General features: G+C 50.5%; 1 protein-coding gene across 4 annotated transcripts in view; it reads right to left on the reverse strand.

Annotated features, from left to right (window-relative positions):
* Window positions 1-12030, reverse strand: part of INSR (insulin receptor) — a 135257-nt gene that overhangs the window by 46170 nt on the left and 77057 nt on the right. For all 4 annotated transcript variants that reach the window (XM_038567407.1, XM_038567406.1, XM_038567409.1 and 1 more), the window contains 3 exons: window positions 7368-7689; window positions 1915-2063; window positions 241-385 (listed from right to left, as the gene is read on the reverse strand). In XM_038567407.1, coding sequence (XP_038423335.1) covers window positions 241-385; window positions 1915-2063; window positions 7368-7689 — 616 coding nt within the window. The remainder of the gene's footprint in view (window positions 1-240; window positions 386-1914; window positions 2064-7367; window positions 7690-12030) is intronic.

Below are 12030 nucleotides of genomic sequence, written 5' to 3' on the forward strand. Positions count from 1 at the left end.
TCGCTGATTTATCTCACTTGGCGTAACATCCTCAAGCTCTGTACATATTGTCGCAAATGGCAGGATTTCCTCCCTTTTTATGGCCGAGTGATACTCCACTGCGTGTGTGTCCCACATCTTTATCCATTCATCCGTCCATGGACACAGGTGTTTCCACGTCTTGGCAAAAACCCCTAAGTTGTTTGAAATCACAAACCTCCCAGGGAGCATTCGGGACACACCCAGAACCGGGCCACCTACCCGATCTCCAAGGTCTCCCCTCGAATCAGCCGCAACTTCCGGAAAAAGGAAAGAGACACAAGAGCATAGGATCTCCGGATTTTCAGGTACCCGGAAATCTCTTCAATGAGTCCGAGGTTGGCCTCCAGCTCGGCCGCCAGGTTGTCTAAAGAAAGGAGAGAATATCCAGTGAGCTTCTACAGAAATACTTTAATCTTCCCATAACTTCCCATAGTGAGGAGTCAACCTATAGGCTGCAGATGACTTCAACATACCCTGATCATACTCAGAACAAGAACCCAAAGCCTGTACCACAAGATCTGCAAGTCCCTATATAAGTGACCAGTGCTTTTTTTTTTTTCTCATCCTTAACCTTGTCTACCCTCCTCCAGACACACAGGCCTCCCCATCATTCTTTAAACAAGCCAGGCCTCCTTCTGCCCCAGGACCTTTGCACTGGCTTCCTCCTTTGCCCAGACTATTATTCTCTCACAGATCTGCTTGGTTTGCTTCCTCTCCAGCTCAAAGCATCCCACCTCAGACCATAAACCCTTCGAAAACAGCAAACCCCTTATCCTCTATTTCAGAGGTTGGCAAATGACAGCCCAGAAGCCAAGCCCAGTCTGTTTTGTCAATAAAGTTTAATTGGAAAAGAGTCTCGCCCAGTTGTTCACAAGTTCTCTACAGCTGATCTTCCTCTACGAGAGCAGTAGTAATGGCAGAGACCGTCTGGCCTGCACAGCTGAATATATTTATTATATGGCCCTTTATAAGAAAGAGTCGCCGATCTCTGCTCCCTCCATTACCTCTGCTTTACTTCCTCCTTTCGTAGTGGGATCCACCCCAGGTTTACGTTCTACGTACGATGATGGGCTTATTCGTAAGCTCCATCACACATGGGCTCTGCTTTCTTCACTGCGAGTATTTGGTAAATGTTTGCTGAATAAGTAAACAGAGGGATGCCTTTTTGCCTGCGATGGTATTTCTGGAAACACGGTCCCCGACCTGCAACGCGGCAGGCATGCTGCCTACTTGTTAAAAAAAAATGCAAAAAAAAAAAAAAAAGCAAATTCCAGGGGGCACCTGGGTGGCTCAGCAGTTGAGCATCTGCCTTCAGCTTAGGGCGTCATCCCAGATCTCGGGGCCAGGGATCAAGCCCCACATCGGGCTCTGTGAGGGGAGCCTGCTTCTCCCTCAGCCTGTGTCTCTGCCCCTCTCTCTCTCTCTCTCTCTCAGGAATAAATAAATAAAAATCCCTAAAACACAGAAAACAAATTTTTTAAAGATTTATTTATCTATTTATTTATCTATTTATTTATTTATGATGGACAGAGAGAGAGAGAGAGGGGCAGAGACACAGGAGGAGGGAGAGGCAGGCTCCATGCAGGGAGCCTGACGTGGGACTCAAATCCAGGACTCCAGGATCGCGCCCCAGGCCAAAGGCAGGCGCTAAACCGCTGAGCCACCCAGGGATCCCCAGAAAACAAATTTTTAATACATAAATAAAAATGCAAATTCCCGCATAGGAACATTAATTTCCAACTTGGAAAATTAGAATCTCGGGGCAGCTGGGGCCAGGACTGGGCTGTGAATTTCAGGTCTGGAAGCCAATGCCTCAAGGGACTGACGTGCGTCTGGGCAGGTGGGTCCCGGCCAGCTGCAGCCCCCCCCCCCATCACCCTCCCCAGCACTCACTGCCCCCTCGAATGTTGATGATTAGACTTCCGTTGACAACAGTGCAGCCTCGAAGCTCCTGGGCAGACGTCACTGAGTCGATGGTCTTCTCGCCTTCCAGAATGTGGCAGACCTTGGGACAGGGGCCCAGGCACGGAGTGCACATCAGGCTGAAGAAAGAGCGGAGAGAGGGGGTCAGGGCACCCAGGACCCCATGCGCGTGTCAGGTTACACCCCTACACTGAGGCTGGGCGCTGCACCCACAGCACCCTGACATCTGGGCCCGAGAATTCTCCACTGTGAGGGTGTCCTGTGGCATCCCTGGCCCTCACCCACTTGCTGCCAGTAGCACCTGCCCCGACGGCATGACAGCCAAAAATGGCTCCAAACATTGTCCCCTGTGGGGACCGGGGGCAAAGCACCCCCTGCCAGGCCTCCATGGTGGCAAGCCCAACAGCATTACCCCGCAGTCAGGGGACTCACACTTGCCCCCCAAAACGATGGGGCTCCTGCCATACCCCAGAGGAATGGGATTCACGCTGCCCCCCAGCCCCCGTGGAGGATCACGCTCTACCCCGAAGAGACAAGACTCACACCATCACACTGAAGGGATGGGGCTTGGCTGTCACCATAGTGATGGGAATTATTCTGAGCTCACGGGCCTTTCGGGGGGCTTCCACTGCCCCCCCAAGGCAGATCTCAGGCGGCCGCCCCAAGGAGATCAGGCACTTGCTGTTGTGGGGATCTGACGTGCCCACACCTAGAACACAACCTCATGCAGAACAGCATGTGACAGCAGCCTGTGGCTTCACTGATGACAGCCGAAGGTCCCCGAATACACAGGCCCCAGGGATTCCTGGGGAACCGGCCCTCCCCCACGCAGGGTGCAAGGTGCATTCTTGGCGAGCGTGGCCCTCATAGGTCCAGGCAAGACACAGGGTCCGGGCCAGGCAGGGCCCCATCTTCCATCCCTCTGGGTAACGGCCTAAATCCTGTCACTCTCATCCCCCTGGTTCAGAGGTGGGCATGCACCCAAGTCAGCCAAGTGAGGGTTTTACCAGAACTTCCCAGAGGGAGAAACCGTCTAAAGCACTTGGCACACAGAAAACAAGAATCATCAGTTCTTGCTCTGATGACCACTTTTTATCAGTGGTATCGTTGTTGCTACTGGTGTTGGCTACACACCATGTCGTTGCTACTGGTGTTGGCATGTTCAGTTCTTCAGAATGACCTTTGGGGTGGCAGTCCCAGGCCCTGGCACGGAGCTCCAAAGGCCCTTGGAATTTTCTGCATAGCATCTCTGCTATGCTAGTGAGGTGACAGGTGGTGGTCCCATGCAACTCTAGGATGGGGGCTGGTCACCCAAAACACCAATGATAGGATTAGATCTGTGGGTCTTTCAGCCACTGGAGACGGAGTTCAATCACGTGGTCAAGGATTCGCTTAATCACACACCTATGTGATGAGACCCCAGGAAAAATTCTGGATACCCACTCAGTGGCGCGTCCTGGACAGTGAATGCATGTAGGATTCCACAGGGCAGAGCTGGGGCTCTCTCCTTGATAACATGTGCGTCCCTAATAATAAAGCTGCAGTTGTAATATGGGTAGTGTAAGTGCCTGATGGTAAGCTTTGATTGCCAAGGCATCCACTTCCTAAGACATCCCTCTGGAATAAATGTATGGCCAGTTGCAGGACACGTCGGAGCAACACGGCCGATAAGGAACCTGGCTGCCCGGCCATGAAGCTCCCTCTTCCAGAAAGCCCTGGGTAGCCTAGAGAGTTGCCTGCCCAAGTGACCCCACTTCCGTCCCACCCCAATTCCTCTTCTTATGCTTTAGATTCACCAGTAAAGAGTGATCCCATGAAACCCTGGACAGCCCACCTCGGGCTCTAACAAAGGTGGAACCCCCAGTCCACACTGTCAGTCTCTCTCTCTCTCTCTCTCTCTCTCCCCCCATGAGCTCACTGTGTGGCCCATGAGGGTGCCGTGAGCCCTCTGGTGAGGCCTTGTGAGTCATAACCCTCGTTCCTCAAGGGTCCCAGATGGTCTTCGCTGAAGCACGTGTGGCGATCATAATGAGAACCACCAGGGCCGGCCCAGCCATAAACAGGGGCCCTGATGGGGAAAGGTCTGGAGCTCGCCACATGCGACGCCTGCCTCCTGGGAGAGCCCTGTGGGCATCCCTAACCAAGGATGCTACCATTAACAGGCTCGGGATGGCCTGAACAGCATGGATTTCTTTCTTTTTTTTTTTTTTTTAATGTAAATTCTGCAACTTGTTCTAGCAAATTATCGAACCTAAAACAGGTTCAGTGAGAACCCCTATGTTTATAGCCAGGTGATGAGAAGTACGGGTGGCCTGGGTACCCCCATAGCGTGGCTGGTATCTGGAGTGAGGGCAGTCTTATGAAGGACACAGTGTGATGCTCACTCCAGGAGGTGGAGAGGGTCAGAACTGCATTGCAGACACCTGGTTGATACCAGAGCAGCTGGGGTGGAAACCGAAGAGTGACCAAATGTTTGGGTTCTTTTGTTGATTCTGCAAATATTCACAGAGCACCTATTATGTGACAGGTGATATTCTAAGCCAGGGGTCGGCAAACTCCGGCCTGCAGGCCAAAGCCAGCTGGCCACCTGTCTTTACAAATAACATTACGCCAGAGCCCAGACACACCCGTCGGTTTGTGTATCGTCTATGGCTTCTCGCATGCTATAGGGGCTGAGTTGCGTAGCTGCAACAGAGACCATATGGCCCTCAGAGCTGAAAATATTTACTATCTGGCCCTTTGCCAACGCCCGTTCGAAGCTGCAGGCACACAGGAGTGAGCAAAACAGACGTACTTTCCCTGTGGGAGATTATCATGGCCACAGGTTGTTTGCAGCCCATCCCACCAAGAAGTGCGGTTTACTTCCCCATTCAGTGAATCTGGGCTTGGCCGTGTGACTTGCTTTGGCCAATGGGACGTTAACAAATGTAACACAAGTAGAGGCTTGAAAAGTACTTGCACACACATGGGAGCAGCCCTCCCTGGCTGCTGGGCTGAGAAACCACATGGAGGGAGGCCTCGGCTGCCCATCTACGATATGAGAGGCTCTACTATACCATCCAGTCCGGGCTGGCTCAGCCCAGCCAAACCACCCGTCAACCCACGAAATCACTATAAATCATAAATGAGTGTTGTTTAAGGTCACTGAGTGTTGGGTGGTTTGTTACACAGAAAGAGCTGACCGATACACTTGTGAAACATACGGTCAGGTTGGGTTAAAATGAACAAATTGGCAATTAAAATATCAATTAGTGATATCTGAATCATTGTGATAGCAACCGGTGATATTGAATCATTTATCAAATATCATTGATCAGAGTGAAAACTGTGTGATATGCCAAGAAGGAGCTAGATACTAATTCAGACAGGGCGGTCAGATAGGGAAGAGGGTTCTCAGAGGAAGTGACTTTTCGGCTGCGACCTGGATGACAAGAAGCCAGCCACACCAAGATCATTCTAGGGGATGCCCCACACCTGCCGCACTCTTAACAGTCACTCAAATATCGAGCCCTCCTCGTGCCAGTAAAGGGCACCCTGGTGCTCCCACCAGGTACCTCAAAGGGACCATAGACAGTGAGGCTTCTTAATCAATCACGTGGGTTCCGAGACCTCTGTTCTGAAACTGTCAGACACCAATTTCCCAGATAAACCACCAGACTGGAAGAAAACATATCTGGTCCTATTTGATATCAAACCACATTAGAAAACGAGGGCCCTAAAGTCTTTCATAAAATAAAAAGCTTCGGAAGGAAAGCTAATGGGGCACCTGGGTGGCTCAGTGGTTAAGCATCTGCCTTCAGCTCAGGGCGTGATCCCAGGGTCCTGGGATCAAGTCCCGTATTGGCTCCCCGCATGGAGCCTGCTTCTCCCTCTGCCTGTGTCTCTGCCCCTCTCTGTGTGTCTCTCATGAATAAATAAATAAAATCTTTAAAAAAAAAAAAAAAAAAAGGAAAGCTGGTAATTTTTTTCTTTAACCAACAAAGTAAAATATTGCTACAACAAGTTATAATTGGCGTCTCTCACTTTGCCCTCCTCCCCTCAGTAAAGGTCCCAGACATCACAGGATGTGCTGCCAGTTTCCCGGGGTTTCAGTTCTAGGGGCTGTTGTACCATCAGCAATTGCATCAAAGAAATCTCCTCTACATCTCAGGTCTCGGTTATCGTCAGGGAAAAAAAAAAAAAAACCTTTTATGTAAAGCCAGTGTCTTTTAAACAAACATCTCAGTGGAAGATGTTAATATCCATGCTTTATTTCAAACATGGAAAAACAAAAACAAAAACAAGAAACCCAGATATGAATCAAAAGGAATATAGTCATTTTCCCAACCTGACTGATAAACTGGCCAGGAAAAAAAAAAGAGAAAAAAAAAAAAAACTGGCATGCAAAGGTGATTTATAGAAGCCTATTTTTGACCAACAAAGCCACTTGATAGGTTTTGTCAAAAACAAGTAAAACAAAACATGTTGTACTTGCAGGTTTCACAAACACTCCAAGAGAGGCTCCTAAGGACTGAAATAAAGATTGTTTTCCTTCCCACCCACTCCACCCGGGGAAATAAAATTTCCCACCAGAACACGCTCGCTTGGCTAATTCTCAAGTCTGAAGAGGAAGATTTTTTACGTAAGCAGATCAGCTCAAGGCCCCTTGACGTGCGTCTGTTTCTGATTTGGTTTTTGTTGCTTTGTGAGGTTTTTTTTTTTTTTTTCCAACCCTCCGCACAAAAACCAGGAAACAGATTTTTTAAACTTGGTTACAGCCCTGAGACACCGAAATAGCTCATCTGAGAAGCTAACAACATGAACAAAAAGTCTGTGATGTGCGTAGGAAATCTGACTCACCGCCGAGGACAGAAAACCGTATTCCTCACCCGAACAGGAGGAAACGGTCTGATGGCACTGTCCTTCAAAAAGAGGCGAAGTCCTGAGAATAGTCTAGAATGGAGTCTCTTCCTCCTTGTGATCCAGGCTAATCTCAGCTCGCTGCCTGGCTCCAGGGTGCAGAAAACGTAAAAACCTCAGCTCTGCTCTTGGTTGTAACACCTGGGCAGCTCCATCACTGCGGACAGTCCTGTCCACGTGAAGGATTCTAGCAGAAAACCAAGCGCTCCTGCTTTTGCATCTTCTATTCCCAAAGCTAAGCACAGAAAACCTTTATAAAGGGGTGTGCAAAGGTGTTGAAAACATTTACCTCTACTCTCTCATCCTTTACAGAAAGCTAGTCGACTCCTGCTCCAAAGGCCAGGATGGAAACAGGAGGCAGAAACGGCATCCGACAGACCCAAGAAGCTGGCCACTTGCTTGTAGCCAGTTAACTCCTGCGTGTCACACAGTTTTAACAGGTGCCACCCCCACCGCCAAGCCCGTGTCGCTCCCCCCTCTGTGCCGCCCCCGCTCCGTCCCCGGAACCTGCGCCCAGGACTCACTTGCTGGAATTCATCGTGTAGCCAGAGGGGCACTCGGGGATGCACTTGTTATTGTGGATGACGTACTGGTGGCAGCCCTGTCTCCGGGAGTTCTTGCATTTGTTGTGCAGGTCCTGGCAGAAGCTGAAGTTCACGCAGCGCCAGTCTTGGAAGTGGTAGTACGGGGGTGGGCAGGTCTCCACGCACCTGCCATCCAGGTAGAAGTTGCGACAGGCCACGCACTTGGTGGGGTCGTCGGGCTCGGAGCAGTTGCCTAAACACTCGCTGTGGCAGCAGAGGCCCTCGGCGGTGCAGCCATGCGACTTGCAGATGGTCGGACAAACTGGAGGGGGAAAGAAAACAGCTGGTCAACAGCTTCGCCCAATTGCTGTCTGCATAGACGGCAGGTCTGGGTGAGGGAGCGCAAGCCAAACAAAATAGTAACGGGAAGAGTCTCACTTCTACTATACTTGCTCCATGCCAGGCACAACTAACAACTCGTGTCAGCCCCCGAGCCAGTGGCTTGTTCCTCGGTATTTAGGAGCACTTCGGGGGGCACCTGGGTGGCTCAGTGGGTGAGCGTCTGCTTTCAGCTCAGGGCGTGATCCCAGGGTCCTGGGATCGAGTGCCGCTTCGGGGTCCCCGCAGGGAGCCTGCTTTTCCCTCTGCCTGTGTCTCTGCCTCTCTCTCTGTGTATCTCTCATGAATTAATTAATTAATTAATTAATTAAACAATTTACTTAAAAAATTTATTTATTTATTCATGAGAGGCAGAGACACAGGCAGAGGGAGAAGCAGGCTGCCCACAAGGAGACTGACGCAGGACTCAATCCCAGGACCCTGGGATCACGACCTGAGCCAAAGGCAGGCACTCAACCACTGAGCCACACAGGTGCCTCAGATGTTTTGCTTTGTTTTGAATTTACTTTTTTTTTTTATATTTTATTTATTTATTTATGAGAGACACAGGCAGAAGGGGAAGCAGGCTCCCTGAGGGGAGCCCGATGCAGGACTTGATCCCGGGACCCCGGGACCACGCCCTGAGCTGAAAGCAGATGCTCAACCACTGAGCCACCCAGGCATCCCTGTCGCCTCGTTTTTTTGTTTTTTGGTTTTTTTTTTTTTTACCAGAATTTGTTAATTATAAGTCTACAGCATGTAAACTTCCACAGCGGCTTCTTTAATCACCAGTTCACGAATGTCCCGCCAGTGTGACCGTCGGCTCCAGCAAGCCGGCTCCAGCACGCTCCTGCAGGACTGGTAAAAAGAGACGGTATTTTGTCCATTTCCTCCACGTTACAAAGGGGGAAACCAAGGTACAGGAAGGTTAAGCCAATTGCCCAAAGGTCATTTATCACTTCAACAGACATCCGATCGCCTCGATCTAAACATTGCAGCCAAAGAACAAGGAAGTGCAGGGCCCAGGTGGCCACAGACCCTCCCTGCGGCGGGGTCTAAGGGAAGAAGCAGGTTAGTCACCCAAACACACAGCTGGGCAAGTGCCTAAGCAACAAGCACGGAGCCGGAGCCGGAGGTTAGGGGAGGGGGTGTTTCTGGTCCCTGCAGGTGGGGAGGCCAGAAGTTGGCCTCTGATTTCATGGCCCGGGGAGCTCCTGGCTCCGCGCAGCTGAACTCGCCTCCCCAGGTCTGGACTCTGGCCTGGCTTCCCCCAGCAGCTTGTCACCCATCCCCTAAATACACCCCCTCCCCTTGATTTCAGTCTCTCAGCATCCGGCCTGGTCCCTAATAACCAGCCTGGTCCCTAATAACCGGGCCTCCCTTCCCAGTCTGCGGGCAAATCTGTGCATGGACCAGGGGCTTTGCTGAGGCTGGACAGACCTCGGCCGTGACCCCACCGGTCCCTGGAGTCGCTTTCTTCGCTCACACACTCTGCACGGCCTGAAGCACACTTTGGACGCTGGTGAGTGTTACTGACCCCAAGCCCCTCGGGCTCTTTGCTGCAGTAACTTTAATTAAGGCCCCAGTGGAGCCCAACAAATCGGCCCCTGCAGCCGCATTCCCACAGGAGCAGCACCATCTGATGGAACTTTCTGCGAGGACGGGAATGTTCTCGAGCTGCACTGTCCAACACCAACACGGTAGCCACTACTCCCCTGCGGCTCTCGTGTGTGGTTAGTGCAATGAGGAACCAATTTTTTTTAATTGTGGCAAAATACACACAGCATAAAATTGACCATCTTAGCCATTTTTAAGGGCACAGCTCAGTGGCCCTTAAAAGGGGCCCAAGGTAGAACCACCACCACCACCACCACCACCGCCGCCGCCGCCACGGCGACCAGCCATTCCCTCCATCCATCACCAAACGTCCTCCTCTTCCCAGACTGAAACTCTGTCTGTATTTAGAACACTGATTCTCAGGCACCGGGGTGGCTCAGTGGTTGAGCGTCTGCCTTTGGCTCAGGTCATGATCCTGGGGTCCTGGGATCAAGTCCTGCGTCGGACACCTCGCAGGGAGCCTGCTTCTCCCTCTGCCTGTGTCTCTGCCTCTCTCTTTCTCTCTATCCCTCATGAATGAATAAATAAATAAAAATATTTAAAAAGTGAAAATAAATAAAATCAAACACTGACAACCCACCCCCTGCTCAACCCTGAACTCCCACCATCTCCTCTCTGTCCGTGTGGACGGGACTCCTCTGGGCACCTCCTGGGAGTGGAGTCATATACCACGTGTCCTTATGTGACTGGCTTATTTCACTGAGCATAATGTCTTCACGACTCATCCATATTGTACCAGGTGTCAGAACTGCTCTCCTTTTTAAGGCTGAGTAGCATTCTACAGCGTGCATATACCACATTTTATTTTTTCATTCATCCATCAATTGGCACTTGGGTTGTTTCCACCTTTTGAGGCATTGTGAATAATGCCGTGAAGATCATGGATACACAAATCTGTCTCCGAGACTCGGCTCTCAATTCTCCTATGTGTACACCCAGCAGCAGAATTGTTGAATCATAATGGTAATTCTATTTTTAATTTTTTGAGGGACTGCCATACTGTTTTCCACAGTGGCTACACCATTTTACATTCCTAGCAAGCGTACCCAAGGGTTCCAATTTCTACTGAAGAATTAAACTTTTCATTGGATTTCACTGGGTGTTTTTTTTTTTAAGATTTTATTTATTTATTCATGAGAGACACGGAGAGAGAGGCCGAGACACAGGCAGAGGGAGAAGCAGGCTCCATGCAGGGAACCCAATACAGGACTCGATCCCAGGACCCCGGGGATCACACCCTGAGCTGAAGGCAGACGCTTGACCACTGAGCCCCCCAGGCATCCCTGGATTTCAGTTTTAATTTTACCAGCCATAGGTAGCTACTGGCTCCTACACTGGACAGCAGAGGCTTTGAGAATGAAAATCAAGTCCTTGCCAAGGCCTCCAAGGTCCCTTGTGGTCTAGCCTGCTGGCCCCTTGGAGTCCTTCTCCTAGACTCAGGCAGCAACCATTTGGGTCTCCTTTCTGCTCCCCCCCCCTCCCCACTGTACACACACACACACTCCTACCTGAGGACCTTTGCATCTGCTGTCCCCACTGGCTGGAGCGCCCTCCCCATTACCTCCCGATGACTGGCTCTTCTCTTCCTTCAGGTCCCAGCACTTTAGAAAGACCTTCCCTGACCTCCCCACTGGAAGTCACTCCCCCCTTCTTAACCATGTTCTAACACATTATCTGATGACATTTTTCTTATGGTATTTATCACTCTCAAAAATTATACTGGCTGTTTGTTGACCATCTGTCTAGGAGGAAGGCTAGAGGGCAGGCTATGTCTGCTCCATTCACAGCACCCGCTCCTGGGACACCCAGTCCTAAGACGGGGCTTCCGCCAGCAGGAGCTCAGGAGGCACAGCTCCGATCACACAGAGAGGAGGCAAAAGGAATGACTCTGGAGCAGTTCCAGGCACCCAACTTTTAGCCACTGGCCCAAGAATGCATCCAAGACTCATCCCCCGGTTGTAGGTGCTCCACAAATATCATGAATATTTACATGCAAATGCAAAATTTGGAGCATCTCTGCATGGTGCATATTCTGACTTTTTACTCTATGGACGCAGAAAGAACTAATAAGGTATAACAGGATAAAGGCAGGTGGAACATCTGGGTGGCTCAGTGGTTGAGCATCTGCCTTCAGCTCAGGCTGTGATCCCGGGTCCTGGGATGGAGTCCCTCATCGGGCTCCCTGTAGGGAGCCTACTTCTCCCTCTGCCTGTGTCTCTGCCTCTCTGTGTGTGTGTGTCTCTCATGAATAAACAAATATTTTTTAGAAAAGAAAGAAAGAAAAAAAGAAAGAAAGGAAGAAAGGAAGGAAGGTAGGTGGGTGATGGAAGAAAGTCTGTGTAGGTTTTTTTAGGGATTACGTACCACCCATTAGATTTTCACTTAATTCTAACAAAGACTCCAGCAGAGAGAGGGGTAGGTACTGGTATCTCCATTTCACATTGGCCAGACAACAGGCCCTTTTGAGAAGCAGCAGGGTCAAAGCTAAACCCTTGATCTTTTGGCTCTGAATCTGATATTCCTGGGTCTAAAGAATCACCGTGGCCATCCACAGGGTCCATGCAGCCAAGGGACGAAGCGACCCTCATTCAGCTTTGGCAACACAGCGCCCGCCACCCCACAGGCCCGCCATAAAGATTTCCTTAAAGAAGCACCAGCCTCCCTTTTC

This window comes from Canis lupus, chromosome 20 (genome assembly GCF_011100685.1).
Source record: "Canis lupus familiaris isolate Mischka breed German Shepherd chromosome 20, alternate assembly UU_Cfam_GSD_1.0, whole genome shotgun sequence".
NCBI lineage: Eukaryota > Metazoa > Chordata > Mammalia > Carnivora > Canidae > Canis > Canis lupus.